A 24,550-nucleotide genomic window follows, 5' to 3' on the forward strand; every position below is an offset into this window, starting at 1 on the left:
ACGAGGCCGTTGATAGACCAGCAATGGCTGAAAATGGAGGAAGGGCTGCTGTTTCAATCACTACAGAAAACCTCTGGTCCCAATCCATGCAGCAATGTCCCTGGACAAGGCTCAGGCATTTGCACCAGGAAAATAGCTGGACGTCCACCTTCTGCATTTTCTAACCTTATCATGGACGTTGCAGTGGCAAGATTCAACCTTTTCTAGCTAATTTCCAATTTTTCTTATCACCAGAATAAATTGCTGGTGTAATTAGTCTCTCGCTATTTCGTTCTTTAATTCGTCTTAAGTTAATGCTCTTGTCTTAATTAGTGTTGTGCTAAGTATATATGTACAAATTTTACTGACTAATTAAATTGTCTGTATGATTCATCATGGCCGTAATTGATGAAATTACACTCCTGTTAAATTTCAAAAATGAAACAGTATTTTTTTTTACATTATTACTTTTTAAAATTTTTTTACGCATAAAAATACTTTAGGAATAAAAAACAAATAATGATAAGTTATATCGAAAATAAAATAAAATTATAATAATTAATTTATATATTAATTATAATATAAAAAATGAATTTAAAAAAGAAAAAGTAGATAAAATTTATGAAGGTGAGGGATTATTAAAATTTAAAATTTTAATATTTAAGATAAAAGCTCAATTATTATACTATTTTCTAGCATAATGGCAATATTTTTGAATTAATTAATATCTTAATTTTATATATAAAAATAATTCACTTTAACAATTAGCTTAAAAGAAATAAACACCTAAAACTCTCTTATAAGAGATACATTACTCCTCTATCATACCAATGTGAAATTTACGTAACTGAAATATGAAATATTTGTGAAAGTTCTAATATTAAAAGAAAAATTATCATATCATATAAAATTTAAATCAGTTCTATCTACTCAAAAGCTAATTTAAGAGAAGAAGTGTCTAAAATTCTTTTATAAAAGATATATTACTTTTATTTCAAATCGACGTGAGATTGATGTCCTCTTAATAAACTCAATTAATTAAACAAAAAGAGATTTATATTAATGATGTATGAGACAATAGAAACTATGTCCACATCAATAACAGATATATAGAGTTAGGAAGAAAAGGTGGCAGCACAAATTATAATAACATGCATGCATGCATGCAGATGAAGCTAACTCAGATTAATCAATACCCTCAAATGGGACACACCACATATTTTACTGCACCAAGAATAAAATTTACACCATGAGAAAATTAAGATTAAAAAGAAACATGCTTCTAAATTTCGGTCAATCTCACACCACAATGTTTGCTTTGATTTTATTTTTTTATAATAAAAAATATCTAATTAAAGTCTGAATGTTGAGAAAATTCTAAAATCAGATAAATATACATGCATAGCTGCAAGCAACGAACAAGTAAATGAGATTCAAAGTCAAGTTTGTTTTCCATTCAAAGTTATAGTTAAGGTCAATATGGTCCACCTTCTAATTCGTTAATTAACATTGTTGTGTCCATATGTAGTAGGAGACACATGGACATGTTTAGTTTGTAATAAAGGACTTGTTCTATGAATTTCATGGCAAACTTTTCTTTTCCTAACTTACCTCTATCCTCTTGTTGGAATTATTCATTTTTGCATGAAAAAAAAGAATAATTTTTTTTATAAAATGATGCATAATTTCAATTACTTTTAAAATAAAATTTTTCTAAATTAAAAGAAATTAAATTCTTTCATGATAAATAAAAAAATTAATTGAATTGAATTATTTAAGAAAAAAATTCCAAATAAGAATATTTATTAATAACAAAAATAGTGGTAGTACCAATGAGTTTTTAGCTGAATAAAATCATAATAACTTTATTATAAGCTCTGAAGTTTGAATTATTATTAAAAGAAAAGCTTACTGAGATCAGATTTAAATGGATGTATAATATAAATATATAAAGTTTTGTATAGATTTTCTTATTATTTTAGGTTTACATACACAAAATAAATTCCTACCAATTATACCTGAAAAAAAAAATAGTGGTGGGTGTTGATACAATAAATCAGGCTTAATTCTACCCTTAAAATTTAACTTAAAGAGAAGTGATTTCTCAATTTTTATATTTAGTACTCCCACCATTCTTTAATAGGTACACCTTTTTATGATTGAGATAAAAATGAGAATAAATTAGGTGATGCAGAGTAATTAGATTTGACTTTTATGATAGATTTGGATCGAATTTAACTTTTACTGTCGACGTCTGTTAGAGGTCGATAATAATTTTTTTAAAAAAAATTTTTGAGACACGACTTTCAAAAGTGTGACAAGGGCTACAGGTATGTTACAAAATTAGAGGCGAAAATTTCATCACTTAAGAATCAATTTTGCATTTTAATTATTTTTAAAAAAATTTTCATAATTTTCTATATTAGGGTTTTTGCTATTAGAAATAACCATTTTCTTAACTATTTGAGACACTTTTCAATTTTTGAGAAATTTGATAAGAAATTTCGATTTTTAACCTTTCGTTTTCTAAATTTTATCTTAGCCAAACATTATTGGTTAAAACTCTTGACAGAGTCTAATCAGTCCTATTTCAATTGGTATTATAGTGAAGTTCATTCATAGCTGACAATCAAGAGGCGTGACTTGCTGCAATTGAGGCATCCTTAGTAGAATTGAGGGAGATGATCGGACAGTTAGTCCTACAATGGAGTAAAAATCAACCCACCGCAGTCGAACGCCCACAGCTAGTTCTAAATCCTATAGTCGCAAATCCCTAACAGGATCATCATGAAGGTTACAAGATAAAGATAGACTTTCAAAAATTTTCTGGTTTGTTGGATGTAGAATTTATCATTGATTGATTAGTAAAGGTTGATCGGCTTTTTGAAATTATGAATGTGGATAAGGATCGAAAGATTCCGATTGTGGCTTATAAATTAAAGGGTGATGCAGCAACATGGTGGAATTCTGTTCAAAACGAACGCTATCGCAGAAGACCGAAACCTATACGAAACTAGCTGTTGATAAAGCAAATAATTGAACAGTGATTTATGCCTAGTCATCATGCCCAAGTTTTGTATAACTAGTATCATGACTGTGTTCAAAGGAGTCGAAGGGTAGATGTATATATAGAGGAGTTTTTTATGTTGCAGGCGAGGTACGATAATTGTGAGAATGAAACCCAGCAGATTGCTCATTATCAGAGGGAACTGAATCACAAAAATTCATTGTATGATGGGAGTAGTTGCGTTTTTCACTTTGGTAGATGTCATTGAGATGGTGAAAAAAGCGGAAGAATATGTTATAACAGACATATGTTATCATTGCAAGCAACTTAGATATTGATCGAATAATTGTGCAGAATGCAGAGGAGTTAATAATGATCGTCAACAGGTTAATGTGGTTAAGGAGGTATTGAATCTAAGGAGAAGTGGACGAAGATGATGGGTCTATTGCTAGTTCTGAAGATGGAGAGGTCACCTATGCGGTGATGAAAATTTTATGCTTGACGAAACAGGAGGATGAAAAGCAAAGGAGAAAGATTTTCCAGGCAAAGTGTCCAGTGGGAGAAGTGATTTGCAAGCTAATTATAGATAGTTGCAGTTGTGAGAATCTGATAGCTAAGCAATTGGTGGAGAAACTGCAGTTGTCTACTCAGCCTCACCCTTCCCGTACAAAGTTAGGTGGATTAAAGAATGTCTGACAATTGAAGTCAATAGAATCTGCAGTGTGTCTATTTCGATCGGTAAATCTTACATTAAATATATTAATTATGATGTTGTGGTTATGGATTATTGTGGAATTTTGTTAGGTTATCCTTGGCAGTTTGATGTTAATGCTTTGCATAAGGGAAAAGAGAATTCATACATGTTTACATAGAATCGAAAGAAGATTACTATTTTGTCTTCTAGTTCTACGAACATTCTAAAGTGAAAGGAAAAATTGTTGTTGCTGTCTCTACGGGAGTGCAAAAGTTATCAGGCACAATTGAACAATCTGGAGCCACACTAGCTTTATTGGTGAGAGAAAAAGGTAAAGTGGAGGATGCACCATCTTTACCATCATCCGTCAAAGAGTTGTTGGAGTTTCTTAGGATAGTGGAGGAGCATTCAAAGCTTCCACCTTTACAGAATATTCAATATCGGATTGATATCATTCTTGAATCTAAATTACCAAATCTGCCTCATTATAAGATGAGTCCAAGAGATAGCGAAATCCTTCAAGAGCATGTTGCAGAGTTATTGAAGAAGAGGCACATTTGGGAGAGTATTAGCCTTTGCAAAGTCTCTACCTTATTGGTTCCAAAGAAATATGGAACCTGGAGAATAAGTATGGATAGCAGAGCCATCAATAAAATTACGGTTTAGTATCAATTTCTTATTCCTCAACTAGATGATATGTTGGATAAGTTATTAGGGTCTAAAGTTTTCTCTAAGGTCAACCTTAAAAGTGGCTACCACCAAGTTTGGATTAAGGAGGGAGATAAATGGAAGACAGCCTTTAAAATTAAGGAAGGCTTGTACGAGTGGTTGGTTATGTTATTTGGTTTGATGAATATACTTAGCACGTTTATGCGACTTATGAATCAGGTTTTGCATCCTTTCTTACGCAAATTTGTGGTTGTTTATTTTGATGATATCTTGATTTTTAGCCGCAACGAAGAAGAACATTTACAGCACCTCCATCAAGTCATGACAACCTTGCAAGAAATTGAGTTGGTTATTAATTTAAAAAATGCATCTATATGATAGAGCACATGCTGTTTTTTAGATTTATTGTTAGTACAGAAGTGATACATATTGATGAGAAGGAGGTAGAAGCAATACGAAACTGAAGAAGGTAGAAGCAATATGGAACTGGCCCATTTCCAAAAATATTTCAAAAGTTCGCAACTTTCATAAACTTGCTACTTTCATAAACTTGCTACTTTCTATTGGCGGTTTATCAGAAATTTCAGTAGTATTGTTGCCCCTATCACAGATTGTTTGAAAAAAGAGAGAGTGCAGATATTTACTTGGACTGATACTACCAACGAGGGTTTTGAGAAAATTAAAGATAAGGTTACTTCTACCCTTATTCTTGCTCTACTTGATTTTGGTAAACTGTTTGAGGTTGAATGTAATGCTTGTGGAGTTGGGATTGGCGGTGCGTTATAGCAATCTAATAGGCTTATTGCCTTCTTTAGTGAGAAATTGAATGATATTAGGAAGAAGTGGTCTACTTATGAGCAGGATTTATATCAGTGTTTTGGACCTTTAAAACATGGAAACAGTATCTGATGGGGCGGGAGTTTATTATTCACACAGATCATCAATCTTTGATTCACTTTAAGACTAAAAAATATGTTAATAAGATGCATGCTCGATGGGCAGCTTATTTTGAAAATTTTCATTATGTTATAAAATATAAGGTTGACCATAGTAATAAGATAACAGACGATTTGAGTAGGAGGGCTACTTTATTGATTACAGTTAGTCAGGAGTCATGGGTTTTGAATTTCTGAATGATTTATATGCTACAGATGATGATTTTGCTTATATATGGGCGAAGATCCAAACTCATCAGCCTGTTGATAGATTTTTTATACATGTTATATTTCTTTTTAAGGAGAATAGGTTATGCATTCCTCTTTTTTCTCTGCAGGAAAAATTGATTCGAGAGGTCCACGGAGGAGGTTTGAGTGGTTATTTGGAGCATGATAAGACTATTACTGGTTTAGAGGAGCATTTTTATTGTCCACAATTGAAAAATTATACAGGTCTGATGGTCCAAAAGTGTCCAGTTTGTCAAACTCATAAGGTTCATTCATAGAATACGGGTTTATACACTTCATTGTCTATTCCAGAATATCCTTGGGAGGACTTGTCTATGGATTTTGTTATTGACCTTCCACGTACTCAATGTGGATCTGATTCCATTTTTGTTATTATTGTTGACAGGTTCTCCAAAATGGTGTATTTCATTCCTTGCAAGAAAAGTAATTATACTTCTCATATTGCAAAACTATTTTTCAATGAGATTGTTCATTTACATGGCATCCCTAAGACCATTACTTCTGACATTGATGTGAAGTTTCTAGCTCACTTTTGGGTGACTTAATGGAACATTTTGGGATTGAATTTCGATACACTAGTACTGTTCATCCCCAAACTGATGTTGTGAACCACACTCTTGGCAATCTTCTATGTTACATTTGCAGTGATAAGAAAAATGCTTGGGATCTTTGCAGTTGTGTACAGAAAAATTTCTGCATATAGTTGATCTTATTGCCCTTCCTACAGTTTTCATAACAGTATTACAGCAAACAACTTAGCAAATCAGCATGTGGACGTTTTCAAATAGGTACAATAATGCCTTACGAAAGTCAATGACAAGTATAAAGTTGCAGCTGATAAACATAGGCGTTTCAAGTCCTTTAATATCGGTGATCAAATTTGTGGTGCATTTGCACAAGGAACGTGATGTAGGACAAAAAAAGCTTGACTAAAAAAAGATTGGTCCATTCTGGATTATTCAGAAGATTAATGACAATGTCTATATTCTTGACTTCCAGATCATATGAGAATTTTCAAGACGTTTAATGTGGCGGAACTATTTCAGTATTATCTTACTGATGACAATTCGATGATGAATTTAAGTGGAAGGGAATTGCCGCTAATAACAACTCCAGAACGAATTTAAGTGGAAGGGAATGATGCGGAGCAATTAGTCTTAGATTCTGTGCCAGACTTGGAATGGACTTGACTTCTGCTGCCGATATCCGTTGGAGACTTATAATAGCTTTTCGAAAAGAGAATTTCGAGACACACGACTTTCAAAAGTGTGACGAAGCCATAAACTTGTTACAAAATTCAAGGTGAAATTCCATCAATGGTTAATTTTGCATTTTAATTATTTTTTAAATTTTTTTTATAATTTTCTATATTATGATTTTTCTATTATAAATAGTTCTTCTCTTAATCATTTGAAACACTTTTTAATTTATATAATTCAATAAAAAATTTCTGACTTCTATTTTTTAATTCTATTTTAATTAAACGTTATTGATTAAAATTCTTAATATAATCTAATCAGTTCTATTTTATTAGATTAATATTTTAGTAAAATGTTCTTTTTATAAAATGTTAAAACTCAAATAATTTAATAATTTTATTCTAAAGACAATTTATTAATTACATTAACTAATATTTAGAAATATCTTTATAAAAAAACCTTAATTTCATAAATGAACACGAAAATTTAAAAAAAAATTGTAAAAAAAAAAAACATTTGAAATCAATGTGAAACAACATGCCTCATGAATATTTGTGAATGAGAAAAAAGAAGAAAGTATTAAATACAAACAAAGATGAGAATAACATGATTTTTAAATTCCATAATTAATGGACACCTAACCAAATGCACGTAACCATAAATTCCACGTTCAGGCTTAATAAAGAATATTTCAATTTCATAGCCTTACTTAATTCAGTAATTTAAAACATCTTAGTCATAGCTTTAAATTTAAGTGTCTTTTTTTTTTCTTGAAAAAAACAAGTTACATCTTGCCACTTAGTCATTGGTCGAACTTGATGGGCCATGATGCTTATCAGCGGCCACAGCAAAGTTTTTTTTAGTTAAGATTTGAGGGCAGATACGTAAATTCGTCCCTAATAATTTAGTTGCAATAAATCATTACTAATAAATATTAATTATTATTAATAGATATTAGTGACAAACAATATAATTTATACCAAATATGTTATTATAATTTTTTATAAATAAATTTATTATTTGTTTGAAATTTAACTTCATGAATTAATTTCATGAATTTCATGATTTACAGCATGATTTAATTTCATGAATTAAATATTTACAATAAAATAGGTATATTTCAATATAAATTTATCAACATAATTTATAAGGGTTAACAAATTATATAAACGTAATATATTTTCCGATATCAATTATAAATATTGCCAAATTTTAATAACATGTTGATGCTTTAAAATAAATGTTAGGCATATATATTTTTTTTATAAAAATCTCTCAACTTAAATTATAAGTATCGATAAATTATATAAATATAAAAAGTTCTACAACACAAATACTATCGTTAGAAAATAAATTATAATGTTATATTTTAATTTAATTGTTTAATTCAATTTTTTGTTAACCGGTTCAAATTTTATAAATTGGTTAAATTTTTTGTTACCCAATTCAATTTTTTTATAAATTAATTTAATTTTAATTTTACGTAAATTAATTTTTCGGTTCGATTCGATTTTCTTGTAACTTCAATTTGTTTTACAAAATATTAATTATTTAGTTTTCAATAGTTGAAATTTAATTTAATTTTAAATTAAAAAATTCAATTTAATTCGATTTAAAGCAAAAATAATTAATTTCCATTTGATTTAATTTGAAATCGAAATAATATATTTTAGTTTGATTTGATTAAAAATGAAAAAATTGATTTCAATTCGATTTGATTTTAAGCCAAAATAATTTATTACATATCTAAATGTAACCTAATTTTTAAATATATGAAAATAAAGGATTAAAAATTTAAATTTCAATTCATATAGATTTAAAGTTTATTTAATATATTATTGAATTGAATATTTTTTAATAAAAAAATAAAAAATATAATAATTCAATTTATTTAAAAAATAAGTCATACATGCTTATTAATTTTTTTTATAATTATTTGCCGTATTACTGTCAAAATGAGTTTAAATCTTCCAACCGTTTGAAATCGCCTGTATTACTTGTTATTTTAAAGAAGATATTTGAGATTGTTTTTAAAACAGACTTTTTTTATCCGGCTATTTTAAGATTGAATTCATGCAAATTAGATTGAATATTAAAAATAAGATAACAGATAGATAAAAAAGATATATTAATTTTTTAAATAAAATTTAACAATTGTTAATTTAATGAAAAATAATATTGATTAATATTTTTTTTATTTTGTATAGTTTTTAGTAAGTTTATTTAGTTATTTAGATAATTTTAATAGGTTTTATTAAGGGTGAATTTAATTAGTTTTTTTAATTTTAATTTAATTTAAAAAAAATGAGTTGTTGGCAGAGTCATTGCGGGTGGAGCCTGAATATTAAAAAGCTATCTTTTTAATGAACTTTTTTATTTGATTCGTTTTGAAATTCAACCATGCAACCGAACTAGACCGGATTGGACAGTCCAGTTTAACATTACTAATTGATGGTAGATTAATATTTATTTATATAAATATAAATTAAAAATATTTATAATTGATTGTAATAATATTAAAAATATTAAACATATATACATAATTCAAGTAGTAAGAAATGTATAAATTACTTTAAAAAGTCCTAAAATCAAGTCACAACATCAACGCATTGATTTTTTTCTATTAAAGATGAACAATTCAATTTAAAAAATTTAATTTAAAATATATGAATTTTAATTTAATAATTATCGAGTTGATTAATACTTAAAAATCTGAATTCTAATTCATCGGTTCGATTCTATCCGAACAATCTGTAACATATTTATCGATTAAGAGGAGAGGTTTAAGGACAATTTTTTTTCAGGAAAAAAAAAAAAAGAAATATAAACTCGCAGGTCACGTTCTCCACATACATCAGGGTCCAAGCAACATACCGTGTGTTGATTAATTCCTAGCTATATTAAAGGTTCAACCTTCAAACCCCATGGCTCAGTCAAATTTTATAACAATATTTTATTTTCCTGTCTACTTCATCATTCATTCAAACCCATGGCCTCTATATAATACCACTTCGGCTCATCTTTCATAACCCCATTATATTTAACAAACTAAATCTCATCTGATAAATCATTTCCCTTTATTACTTCTACAGATTCTTTTCTTTTTTTTTCTGGGGAAAAAAGTCCTTCTCTGTTCGTCAGTAACTAAGTTAAAACATGGGTTTCTCTGTCTTCTTCCAGAACAAGAACATCTTTGTGATTGTTTTGTTTTTATCTTTTTTCTTGGCTGCTGAAACGAGGCCCTTGGGAGACCAGCAATGGCTGAAAATGGAGGAAGGGCTACTGTTTCAATCTCTACAGCAAAGTTCTCGTCCCAATCCATGCAGCAACGTCCCTGGACAAGGCTCAGGCATTTGCACCAGGAAAGTGGCTGGGAATCATATTGGACGTGTACCTTCTGCGTTTCCTAACCTTATCATGGACGGTGCAGTAGCTTCGTCCATTAGCGATACTAAACAAGATTCATCTTCTTAACCTAATAATTATTAATCGTACATGTGCAGTGGACCTTCTGGAGCTAATTTTCAATTTTTTGTCACCCGAACTGCTGGTGTAATTACTCTCATTATTTCCTTCTTTAATTCATCTTCAGTAACTCTGCTCTTTTATTTATTTATTTATTTTTTAATTGTAAAGTTTATTTTAACAAAAGAATAATATCAATGATAATTTGAAATTTTATATTTTGTTAATTTTTATTTTAGTGTTACACTAAGATGCATGATATCGTGGATCAATAATATTGCATTTATAAGGTACATAACTTATCTTAATGAATTAATTAAAATCCTAACTTTATATTAATGATGTAAGATGGGAAATTAACAGTAACATGAGACCATAGAAATCGTTCAAGTCAATAACAGATGGAGTTGTGAAGAAAAGGTGGCTGCACAAATTATAATAAAATGCATGCATGCATGCAGAGAAAGCCAAACTCTGGTTAATATTTCAGAACACATATTTACTACGCCGAGAAATGTATGCTTATTCTTTCTTTGATTTTTATTTTTTAAGAAAAAAAATAATTAATTAAATTCTGAACATTGTGAAAATTCTAAAAGGAGATAAATAATAAATATAGCTGCGAGCAGCAGCCAAGAAAATGAGATTCAAAGTTGTAATGAAGGTCAATGTGTCCATGGGAACATAGCCTCTTCTACACTTAGCAATGCAAAGTGTTGCTCTTTCTTTTCTCACTTATCCCTCTCCCTTTGTTTGATGAAATGACGGAGAGATATTGATAATGAAAAAAGAATATTAGAAATATTTAAAACACTCTTAATTAGATTAGATAATTACATATTTTTTACTTTAATTTTAATTACTTTTAAAATATAACATAGTAATTTATTATTATTTAAAAATTTTTAATTTGATTGATTAAGTTAGCTCTCTATTCGAATTTAAATTTTATTATATCAATAGATGAGATTTTATTATTTTTGTTTCAAATTTAATGTGAATTTATTGATAATATTATTTCAATTATCTAATATTTAATTATATTTTTTATTTTTATTTATCATTAGTAAATTTATTTTATTGAGTAAAGTTAATAAATTAAAATTATTATTAATTTTAATAAAACTATGATTATAGGATAAGTATTTGTTTAATACTAATTCATTAGCAATACAAAACTACACTTCATTATTGTTATTATTTATTATTATATTATTTAAATTAATTTTAAAATTTATTAAGAACGTGCATAAATGAGATGTATAAATAATGTGCAATTATATTATTTTTAATTAGCTATTTTTTTATACAAAATTAATTTAATAAAATAAATTTATGTAAATCTAGTTAATTTAGATCTTGCTTGATTGAAGTTAAGTAAGTTAAGGAAGTTATTAATTATATTAATTATATATATATGTTCCAAAATTTTTAATAAATGTATTAAGAAATTTTAAATAATTATTTTTTAAAAGGTAAATAAATTATTCTCCCAGAATTTAAGTGAATTCTGAGTATGATTTCATTTTCTTAAAAAAATGAAAATTTTATAAGGTAAGAAAATGAATTATTCTATTTCAAGCAATAAATTTAATAGAAAATAAAAGATTTGAATTGAGTTATTATAAAAATTTTGATTCTAAATAAGGAAATTAAGTTTGATCATATAATAAGTGATTCATTTAACCACTCAATTAATTTTTATAAATTTAAATAAAATTTAAAAACATTAAAATCATTTAGGTGATCTAATTTTTATTAAAGATAATTAATAATACCATTTGATTTATTAAAAGATAATAATAAAATATTAAATAACTTTTTAATAATAAATTTACTTTATTTATAAAAATTACATTAAATATTAAATTACTAGAATAATATTCTATTAGAATATTACATAATAGGTTCAAAATTTTAAAATTGGCTTAAATTCTTTTAGTTGAATTTTTTTTCTTATAATTTAAATTTATAATATATATATAAACAAAAAAATTATAAATATTATAATAAATATAAAAATATATAATGCACATCGGATAAAATAAAAACCTAAAAAGATGTGAAAGTTACTTGAAGGGCTGGATTTCTCAAATCTTTATATGTAGTATTTAACAAAAAATAAAATACTTTTATAAACAAATTTTTTAAAAATATAAATTTACTTATTATTTGAAAAAAAAATTATTCTTCCTCTTACAATTTTATTAAAATCGAAATTTTATTTATTTTACTTTCATGCCTTTTGATATTAATAAATAAAATAATATATACTTGTATTTATTAATTATTTATAAAAATATTAATTTAATTATAAAATGTATAGTTTAATTTTATTTATTCATAATAATAATATTATTATTATTATTATTATACTTTATGTCATAGTATCTCACATCGACAAGTTATAATTAAGAAAAATATAAAATTTATATAATAATTACTTTAGAATTACTAAATAAATAATTCAAATCAGTTTTAACGGTTTAACACGTTAATTTATAATAAATTTAGAATTAGAATTTTTAAAATATATATTATTAATATATGAATATCATGTTAATATCATATTATTTAAAAATATCATTGTTGACCCATAAATTTTAGTAGAGTTTGATTTTAATGATATTAAAATTTAATAAATTATGTTTATTTAATCATCTTTCATAATAAAAATAAAGTATTTGAAAGATAGTAAAGAAATCAGAAACTTTTTTAAATAGAAAAGAATGAAGACTTATATAGCAACACAAGATGAATAAAAAAAAGAAAAAATATATCTTTAAAATTTATTGTGAAAGAGGGAGTGAATTGATATGCTAATGATAAAATTATCTATAACAAGTTTGGAGCTAATAGTTTGGAAATGAGATGAAAATTAAATAATAAAAAAAAATAAATTATTTTATTTTTTAACAAAAAATATTTTTTAAATACAAATGGTTTTTATAAAGCAGCGGAGTATCATTGCAAAGTATCTTATGAGACAAATATATATATGGGTAAACAACAAATATTGATAATTTAATGACTATTTTTGTATAATGTAAGAGTTGAGGAATTCTATTTTACATATTAATTTTAAGGTATTGAGTTGGTTGAATGATCATACTGTTGTTGTATAATTCATTGTTTAGTATTGAAATTAAGGCTTAAAAAACTCTATTTTAGAAAATTATTATGTAAGCAAATTAATTTTTGTAAAAAATAATTTAAAATAAAATTTTAACGTTTTTAACTAATACATTTTTCTCAACGAAAAAATAAAAAATAAAAAATAAAAAATAAAATGATTATTAAATTAATATAATTCGGACGCAGTAAATATCAACAACAGCTGGAATAGCTCAGTTGGTTAGAGCGTGTGGCTGTTAACCACAAGGTCGGAGGTTCAAGCCCTCCTTCTAGCGTTATTGTTGCTCTCCTTTTAGAGATACTCTCAATATCAAGTCGCTCTTTTTTGTTTTCTTGTTTCCCTTTTAGAGATACTCTCAATGTCAAGTCGCTCTTTTTTTTAATAAAAAATTATTACAGAAGAAGGAAAAGACCGTTATGTACATTAATTATTTGGTAATAAAAAAACTGAATACAATTAATAAAATTCAGTTATTTTAGATAAATAATATATTTAGTTTTTCAATTTTCAGCTTGATTATATTTATTTGATAATTGAATTAACCAAATTACCCAAATTTATAATATATTAGTTATAATGTTATATTTCATTATTTTATTCATAACATTAAATTTTTTAATTATTCATCTATTAATAGTAAAGTATAATTATTATTTTTTAATATATATATATATTATAAATAAAAAAAATCATAAAAAAAGTGATTATTTATTTATTTTAATAAGAGATTAGAGATACGAGTACTCGAATATGAATCTTTTAATTGAGTAAGATATTTTTAATTCGTAAATCAAATCATATTATTTTATTTAATTTATTGGATTGCAATAAATTATTTTGAAAAGCAACACGTTGTTGGAGTAATGAGCTAGTGGATGTTCCTAGTATTTGTAAGTATTGATTCCCATGTGACATTTGATTTTAATTAGTGCTTAAAGTTCAAATCTTGACAATGTTGGTTATTGAATAGAAATTTATCTGCTCACGAGGAGAGGAAAGAAAAATAAAATAAAGAAAAGATATGGGTACGTGTTGAAAGTTGAATCTCCGAGTTTCCGTAGTAAAATGTAATGTGTAATCTAGGAATATATCAACGGAATTCTTGACCATTTCTTGCCAGCCCTAGAAGATTTTTCTGGAGCTGGCTTGTCTGTTGGGCACAAACATATTTGAAATCTAGTCCAACATAAATTGGTTTTAATAAGTTTAAATTCCCACTAAAATTGTATGTATATTTCAGTTTGGTCAAGTCTAAAGAGAGAAGCAAAGAAGCTGGGCGTCATCCAGCAAGCACTCCACACCAAAAACGTATTAGACTATTTCATCCAAAATAAATTTCATATTTCTTGCAGTCATAATATCATACAGAAGGTGGATTTGCGAGGAAAAAAAAAAAAGTCTAAAACTTGTTGCAGCCAACGACCATATGGTGCTTAGCATGTGGTTAGACTGGGCAGCTACGTGTTTATTGACTGAGGCGGAACCCTGTAGACTTTCGTCTAGGTTTCCTCTGTGGGGAGATGGGTTTATTTTAGGAAAGTGAGAAGCTTGTTCCTCAGGTCAGTGGTCATCTTCAAAAGAAGGTAGCGACGAGTACCATGGCTACCATGGACCATTTTTGTAAGACTCAATTTAGTAATTTGCCTGAAACCACCGGTACTAATGAATGAATCCAATTGAATCAGAATAATTAGATTTGATTCGATTTTTAATTAAAATCAATTTTCAATTTAATTTTAAATTGAACCGATCGAATATTCACCCATATATATTAAATAAATATAATATAAAATATAACATCAAAAAATATTATATTTAATCTTTATATAATTCAAAAAAATTAATTAAGCTAAAAATAATTAAATTATAGGAAATAATAGCATAAAATAAAAAATCATTAAAATTAAAAATTAATAAAATAGTAAACTTATCGTATTAAAATAAATTTATACTTAATAAGATAGACCAATTCAAACGTGCATGAGATTTTATCTACTTCAAGTTAAAATATGTAAATAAAATATTTAATTTTAATATAATAAAGAAGAGAAAGTGAAATTAGAAGAAGCAAAATAAAAGAAAAATTATATTAATTACTCATAGAATAATAAGAGTGAAAAATGCAATAAAAAATTTTCATTTAATTTTAAATAGTGTGATAAGAAATTATTAAATTAATTTGCATTTAATTTTAAAATAAAAATTACAATCTAATTGTAATTTATTAATAAATAATTTAAGTAATTAACTTTTAGTTATAATTTTATATATTTTTTACCAATAAAATAACTTTTAATAACAATATTTATTATTATTAATAATTATTTTTTTTAGTAGCGATCATAATTTTATAATAGCTGTATGCAACGATCATTGTTTTGCTGCTGTATCTAATGCTACAATTTATAACTGCGAGATTTGATTTGATATATGTTGATACTATGAAAGTGTTTGTAATAAAATTATATTTATTGTTAAAAAAATAATTATTAATAATAATAAATATTACCCTTAAAATATTTTTTTATTAATATATATAATTTTTATTTATTATTATATTTTTATATATAAATTACAATAATTATTAATATTATTATCTTACGTTAGTTGATATAGCAATAAAATTTTTTAATGCGATATATTAATTTTAATATACTATAGTATTATTATTTCTATATTGTAATACATGGCTTAAATGCGTTTGACTTTTTTTTATGAGAAAGAAATTTTATTAATAAAACTATGAAAAAAATTTAATATGAGATATAATACGCTGAGTCGAGCCTACGGGGAAAGCAGATTGGTGGAATCATCGAGTCTGAGGAAGCGGTTACAACACGATCATCAGGGCAAGGGACTCACGAGTTCAAGGACCAAGGTGGACATCATGTTCTTCAAGCTTCACAGTCTCCTTCTTGTGTCTCTAATCAGATATTCCAATCGAATTCTTGACCATTGCTTGCCCGCCATAGAAGATTTCTGAAGCTGGATTGTCAGTTGAGCCCAAAAATTTGAAATCTAGTCCCACATAAATTAATTTAGTAAGCTTAAATTCCCACTAAAATTGCATGTATTTATATTTCAGTTTTGTCAAGTCTAAAGAGAGAAGTAAAGAAGCTTGGCGTCATTTCTCACCAGCAAGCACTCCACACAAAAAACGTATAGACTCTTTCATCCAAAATAAATTCCACATCTTGCAATCATAAGATCATGCAGAATGAGGTTGACTTTACGAGAAGAATGAAAAAAGTCTAAAACTTGTTGCAGCCATCTACCATATGGTGCTTACCATGGGGTTAGACTGGGCAGCTACGTGTTTATTGACTGAGGCAGAACCCTGAAGCTAGCTTGTCCTTTAGGTCGGTGGTCATTTTCAAAAGAAGCACAGTGACGAGTACCATCGCTACCATAGACCATTTGTGTTTCATCATAGATCTAACAAACACAACTTGCATGGTGAGATCCACATGTAAAAATAGGTTTATTGTTTTGATGTGCATGTTGGATCGAGTTTGGACAAGTTTTTCCCGAGAATAGTAATTGCATGGACATTCCTCCTATGCTAAAAGTTATTAACTAGAGTTTGAGCCTTTGAGGTTGAGGTGATGAGCTAGAATTTGTCAGAATTTGAGGATCTTATATGTCCAGTTGCTTTACAGGATTTGGTCAGGCTTGTGGAGATGCATGTAACAATCTAGTACGGATGATAAATAATTTAGTTTCTTAATATAATATTAATTATTATTACAAAGTGATCAAATTAGAAAAAAAAAAAAAAGATGATAAAAATAACAAGAAAGAAGCCATATGCATTTGATTTAATTTATTCATGTACATTACGTACAGCTCTTTGTACGTACAAGAGTATTTAGTTTCTTAATTATAAATCTAGCGACTGATAATCTACTACATAAGCCGGTAATATATAGCAGGACCACAGGACATGATCGCAACAAATGCTTTCATTCATTGTTAGCCAAGATTCCAACTGAAGATTGCGGAAGCAGTGGAGCCATAGTCCGGCCGGCATAGTTCATTTCATTCACACATATACCACCAGATGAAGGAATATGAGTACAGCCGCTGGGTCCAGAAGGAGGAACTGGAGTCCTTAGAGACTCTAATAACCCGACTGCTTTTTCAACCACTGGACCTCCTTCTTTATGAGGAAAGGGAATCCTAATGGCCTCATGAGCTTGCATGCTCATCAGAAAAACCAAAATTGTAGCTAAAAGAAGAAGATTCAGATGCCTCATCGTAGCTTCTTGAAAACGACAAGGAAAAGATTTTCAGATGAAGAGTACAATAATAATAATGATAATCTGAGTGCATATGGTTTAGAAGAGAAACATAAGCATATATATAGCTACTTGAGAGCTTGTTTTGATGTACATGTGATTTGACTTGTGATATTTTTTTTAAAATAATAATAAATTAAAAAAAAAGAAAAATTGAATGGAATTTTTCTGAATTGAAAATCGAATGAAGCTTGAAGGAAAGAGACTTGTAGGTATGAAATTGAATGTTATTAGTCATAATATGTGGCGTGCACGAGCTTATGTCAAACCTCAAGTCCTTGAGACATCATTTTGATTCATGCCTTGTATTTTGGGCGCAAACTATACTAGACTAATGCATGAATCCCGAGTTGTTTTATTATTATTTCATCTTTGTTTGGTTTTTTTTTTTCTCATATTTAAAATGCAAATTTAATGTTTTAACCATATATAATATTTATATAATACAGTAAATAAATAAATTCAAAAGTTTCCATAATAAATTAAATATTTTGTGATGAAAATTTATAGGAAAAAATTTCCATTAAAAATAAATTTATTTTTTTTAATTTTTTAAAATGAAAATTAAATATTAAAGAGTAGAATTCGAATGTATTTATTATTAAATTAAATTTATGAGTGTAAGTGAATTAAAATTTATAAATAAGATAAAAAAATATTATTAAAATTTTTATTATATTAAGGTTTATAACCATTTAATAATACATTTAAAAAAAAAACCAATAAATTTTAATTTTGTCAAAAAAAATTTTTTGAGATAGGGGATTACAAACTTTAACATTAATAAAAGTCGTTTTTTTTAAGTGTCTCTTTCTGTTTTAATGTATTTATACAAAAAATTAGACTTTTTTTTAAGAAAAAAATCAACTTAACTAAATTACTATGCTTAGGAAAACCAACAAGTATTTCACACCTAGCACCGCTCTTACATGGCTTCCATGTAAATGTGGCTACAACTGATTAAAGGGTGGGTTACTGTATCCTTATGTGAATCGAATAAAAAATAACGGTTCAAATCGATAGTTGAATTCAATTTTGGTTTGATTTTTATTTATAAAATAAATTATTTTATAAAATTATGTCATTTAAAATTAATATATAAATAAATTAAATTATTAAATAATTAATTTCTTTTTACTTATAAATAATATTATTTATATTTAAATATAATGTAATTTTAATTTTTATTATATGCAATATAATTTTATTTTTTATTATATAAATAAATACATTTTATACTATTTATTTATTTAATAAAATACATATTCAACAATATTTAAGATTCATTTATTTATTTATATTTTATTTAACTTTATTTTAATTTTTTTATTTTTAATTTTTTAAATCGAAATTAAATTCATTATTTATAATTTAAATTTAATTAAAATAAAAATTATTAAAATAATTATTTTCAAACCGTCATAAATCAAATCGATTTTAATTCTATCTATAAATCGATTTGAACCGCCAATTCCGGCCGGAAACCGGCCCTTGGCCAGCTCTACTCCACACTTCCCTTCCCTTTCTGTCCACAGGTGAACAGAAAAACCGAACCACGTTAACCGCGGCCTTCCACGTGTCCATTAACCGTAAACCGCTCAAACACGAGAAAAGCCAGAAAACGCCAAAAAGGCCCTACTTTCCCTCATCTCTGGAAAGTGCAACAAAGCTTAGCCGATAAGCAACAGAAACGCCATTTCTCCTCTTCTGCTTCTCTATGGAGAGACTACTGATCTTCAAATTTCCAGAAAGAGAGCAATAGAGAGAGATAGAGACCTGTATTTTCGTTTTAAGCTTCTTCTTCTTCTTGAATTTGTCAATTCTTTCAGAGCTTTGATCCTTGGTGTATATTTAATTTATAGAGATTCAGATTGGTAGGCTGGAAGATAGATATGTGTGTCTTGGCTCGATTTGTTTGATTTTTATTTTATCGAAAATTGAAGATTGATCGAAATGGTTCTATTTCCGTCGTCGTCTTCTTCGTCTTCGGCATCTCCGTCACTGCTGTCAATTGATGAGGCTCTGACACTGATTCCTGGCCTCCCAAACGACATCGCAGCGCAAATACTCTCCATGGTTCCTTACTCTCACCATTCTCGTATCAAATGCACCTGCAAGGCATGGTACGCTTTCCTCTCCTCCAAAACCCTAATTTCCCTCCGCCATCACCTCCGCCATCTCACTCATCTCCTCTGTATATTCCCTCAGGACCCTTCCATCTCTTCCCCTTACCTATTTGACCCGAATAATCTCGCTTGGTGTCCGCTCCCGCTCATGCCCTGTAACCCTCACGTTTATGGACTCTGTAACTTTACCTCCATATCTCTGGGTCCCAATCTCTATGTTCTTGGTGGGTCTCTCTTCGACACCCGGTCTTTCCCTATGGATCGTCCTTCGCCTTCCTCCTCCGCTTTCCGCTTTAATTTCGTTGAATCTTCGTGGGACCAACTCTCTCCGATGCTCTCCCCTCGCGGTTCCTTTGCTTGCGCCGCCATCCCTAATTTGGGACAGATAATCGTGGCTGGGGGAGGGTCGAGGCATACGTTGTTTGGAGCAGCAGGAAGTCGGATGAGTTCGGTGGAGAAGTATGATGTGGGGAGGGATGAGTGGGTGGCAATGGACGGGTTGCCGAGGTATAGAGCTGGTTGCGTGGGGTTTTTGGTAGGGAGTGGAGAGGAGAGGGAATTTTGGGTGATGGGAGGTTACGGGGAGTCCCGGACAATTTCTGGAGTGTTTCCTGTGGACGAATATTATAAGGATGCTGTAGTCATGGGTGTCAAGAAGAATGGGTGTGGCAAGTGGAGGGAGCTTGGGGATATGTGGCGGGAAGGGGAAAGAGCTAGGCTTGGGAAGATTGTGGTTGTTGAGGACTATGAATGGGACCAGCCTGGTGTTTTTATGCTCGACAATAATGATATTTTCAGGTGAGTTCCTCCTTTTTTTTTTAGTACCTTTTGTGTTGAAGGTTGAAGCCTCGTGTTATCTTAATGTTTATCCTATTCTAGAGTCGAGAGTTGCTTCTTATTTGACTTAGGGAGTTCACTTGCGAATAATGTTTCTACTTATGTTGTGCTTTGGCTTGCATGTTTTATTTGATCTAGCTATGACTCTTGGTTATAATTTGATGCATTAGTGAATTCAATAAATTATCTTTTTATCATGAATTAATGATAATCAATAGTTAGGAAGAGTATTTGGTCGGTTCGGTTTGGTACCAAACCAAATTGGAGAACTGAAAAACCGAAATCTTTTAAAATACAAATCAAGACCGAACTGAATACAGAGAAAACCAAATGAGTAAGTTAATTTTAGTTTGGAATCATTTGTTTGAGGGTAAACCCAACAGCATAAACATTTTTGTTAAACTTCCCTGTGCTGCTGCACAAATCCCTATCCCATTTCTCAGTACTACTTGTAGTAGTAGCCATGCCAAATTCACAGCAACAAGCCCACAATTAAGAATGTTGACAGTTCACATATGCAATCAATTGAAATATTCACAAATCACAATAATAAAATCAATCATCAACTCATCACCACCAATAAATTGAATCAAATAATCAATTAATAACAATATAACAATATTTACAACCAAATTCAACAAAATAGATGAGGCATAGCTGCCTTAGCCATCGAGGAGATTGCATCTGCATGTCACTGATGGGTTGAGAAGAGCAGCAATGTTGATGGTGCGATGGGTCTTCACTGGTGCTATCTCTATGTCAATAGTTCTCCACTTCTGTGATGTAATCTCATGGATCTTATAGTTCTAGCGAGTGGAACTGCTGTGGAGATGCAATTTACGAACTCATTGATCTGATGGGTCCCTGGTGATTTGCGAATTGCAATGCAAAGCAGCCAATGAGTCTCCTTTCTGGTGCAAAGTGAATTGTAGAGGTGGAGCCTTGGAGGTAAAGAACAAGAACAAGAAGAAAAGAAAAATACAAATAGCATGGATTTCTATGAATGATTAATGGAGTGGGGAATTGTGATAGAGTTAGGAACTTGATGAATATATTTCTAGAAAAGACAGAAGAATAATGGAGGATATGTAATGCTATATATTCAATAAAAATGGCTGGATGCCTTTTTAAATATTGTTTGGGTTAAGAACTAACTGACACAATCAAGAAAGAAAGGATCAAAATGGTCATGTAGACGCCAGGAATTCAATTCCCGAACCAGCATAGCTGCAATTACAACAAGAAACGATATCCTTTTGCTGTTGAGATAACCCTCTACATATAGTAAACCTGGATCCTTCTCATTAGCATCTCCAGGTGGCATTCCCTCCCTAATTCCCTTTAACAAACCCAATCCATCCAGCTGCACTCTTCTAGAATACTCTTTTCCAAAATCCCATCTCGGCTTCTTCTTCTGCAGTATACTTGTAAACTTGGTCCTACATCCATAACTCTTGGGTTGACGTTGCTATTCTTCAACTCTTTGCTTGAATTCATAACAAATTGCCAGTTCTGTTTTTTTTGCTTTTTACTGAAAATAACAGAATCAAATTGAATAACCAAAATTATTAAAAACATATTACTGGACCACATGATTAAAAGAAAAAAAAAAACTGAAACAGGGTTCAGTTTGATTTTTCAGTTTATACCACAAACTGCTTATGATGTGGTTGCGGACTGGTCTGTTTGTTTCAGGTAATTGTGAAGAATCTTACATAATGTGCCAACAAAGTTAATGACCCCACCATTGCTTTACAGTTGGTAAAACAAGAATTATTCATAATAAGATTCAGAATGCGACACCAGTGGGTATCTTTTTTTCCCCTCCCTGTGATGAAGTTGTTGATTAGCCTTTCATTACTATAAAAGGTTGGGGAATTAACATTATCTCTTTACTTTAAGTTATTGTTGTTCACTGTGAGGATATTTAGCTGTTGACTGTAAGTCACTGGCTTGGTGTCCCTCCAGGAGGGACGGCACTATTCATAGGATATGTGGTAGTCCTCCTGTCTCTCTTTTTTTCTTTTCCACTGTTCACTATGTGCTTGAAATTTATTCTTATTTCTCAAGTTAGTATCATTAGTATCGGGATTTTACATTGGGTAATTTCCATAATTCAAAAATAAATTCTAAAACCATTTCTATTCTTAAGATCTGATATCCAAGCCATGGCTGGAATTCACTTGATTTCACAAATTCCTTGAAACTTAAAATACTGTATGGAAGAGGTAAGTTGAGAACTACTGCCATGATATAAGGTGGATCATATCTTTCATATGGGTGTTCAAAAAAAAAAATTGATATTTTTCTTTATTATGGATTTGGATGCAATGTCCTCCTTTCCTCTCCTCTTTTTGGAGGCAGTAATTTAGTTTTCCTTTTCACTGTTTATTGCTGCCTCTTTAGTTACAGAAGTGTTAGAATGCTGAACTTAAAGTTATCATTTGATTGATTATAACATTTTACACAATCTACTTGATGGCAAGATACGCATGGGTTTTTAGTCTTCAAAATGTCTTTAGTAGTAGATGATTTGAGGGTTAGTGTGTAATTTATAGTAAATTATTTTATTACAATTACATTGAACAACAGTAAGAACTGTGTGCATAGTGAGAGTCTCAATTAAGTTTTTCATGGGGGAAAAATTCAGATCTGAACTAAAACTTAACTATTTGCAAAATTCAGATCTGAACTAAAACTTAACTATTTGCAAAACTGAAGATCGGATGGAAGTTATTAAGTTGTCTACCTAAAAGTCCTCAGTGCTGACCTATCGCTGAGCAATCGGTACTGCAGGTCGATGTGGCTGAGGTATGGTTTAATAGATAGTTTTAATAGTTCTAGATTATAGATTTAGACCAAGATGCTACAGCACAAATGATAAGCTGCAGGACCAAGCAACTGTTTCTCTTGAATAAACTCATACGACCTTATAAACCCTATAAATTGTCAAATTGCTCAATAATACCCTGATTAAGACCCCTGTACAATCTAGACTGTTAATTTCTCTAGTCTTGCCTCTTCTCAAGCTTTTTGTTACTGCATTAGACATTTGTTAAACTGTGATTGATAAAAGAGAAAAGTGATGCAGAATTTGGGACCTGTACAAATTTTTTATACGATCACTATTCTGTTACAAGTGCCAAGTTCTGGAAATTTCTTTGATGATACACAAATTACACATCCATGTTTTTCTGCATTACAGATACGACTTGGTATCAAACTCTTGGCAAAAAGAGTCTGGTTTACCAAGAAAAGCTCCTTGCAACTCGTCATGTGGTTTTGTTGTGTTGAATGGGGAGCTGCATGTATTGAGTCTTCTGAAAGGAGGTGATACAACAGAAAGTCGAAGGTCAAGACAGCAGAAGAGGGCAGGATCACTTCTCATCCAAATTTATCAACCTAGGAAGAGGACATGGAGATCACTCATTACAAAGCCACCATTTCATTGCCCTTTAGATTTTAATACAGCAGTTATGTGCACCATTCAATTGTAGACAGCTACATTTTGCGATCATTGAGGTTATTACTATCAAAATAGTTGCCCATTTGTCGCTACATTTTGTATGTTCTATTGCGCGATAAGAAACTTTATCTTTCTCTTTCCTTAAAGTAAATGGTATAGGTTAATGTACAGATCAGTAAGGTGTTACGATTTATTGTACCATACTTCATTCTTAAACAGATGCAAGTGCAATAATACCAATAGTTTGTTTTTGCTACTTGAATACAATATCACTTTTGATATGATTTTGGCTGATTGTGCGTGTGATCGCGTCAATCATGCATGATAAAATGTATAACTGGAAAATGAAACAAAAATCCATTTTTAAAGATAGTCTGATTTTTATTTTAACTTGTTAAGGTTAGTTTAGTTATATTAGTTAACTGAATTCTTCTAACAGATCAAGCTGAGTATCTGCAACTTTTTAAACAAACAATAGCTTCAAATCAAA

The 24,550-nt window shown here is 29.2% G+C and overlaps 1 protein-coding gene and 1 non-coding gene across 2 annotated transcripts; both read left to right on the plus strand.

Annotated features, from left to right (window-relative positions):
* Nucleotides 1–13,533: 13,533 nt before the first annotated feature.
* On the plus strand, nucleotides 13,534–13,607 carry TRNAN-GUU. The gene has a single exon. It is a non-coding gene; the product is annotated as a tRNA-Asn (tRNA).
* A 5,653-nt stretch (nucleotides 13,608–19,260) lies between these two features.
* On the plus strand, nucleotides 19,261–24,314 carry LOC110614800 (F-box/kelch-repeat protein OR23). The gene is made up of 2 exons (XM_021756464.2): nucleotides 19,261–20,555; nucleotides 23,800–24,314. Exons 1-2 carry the CDS (start codon nucleotides 19,585–19,587, stop codon nucleotides 24,089–24,091), a joined length of 1,263 nt encoding a protein of 420 aa, XP_021612156.1. The 5' UTR covers nucleotides 19,261–19,584; the 3' UTR covers nucleotides 24,092–24,314.
* Nucleotides 24,315–24,550: the final 236 nt, after the last annotated feature.

This window comes from Manihot esculenta, chromosome 5, assembly GCF_001659605.2.
Source record: "Manihot esculenta cultivar AM560-2 chromosome 5, M.esculenta_v8, whole genome shotgun sequence".
NCBI lineage: Eukaryota > Viridiplantae > Streptophyta > Magnoliopsida > Malpighiales > Euphorbiaceae > Manihot > Manihot esculenta.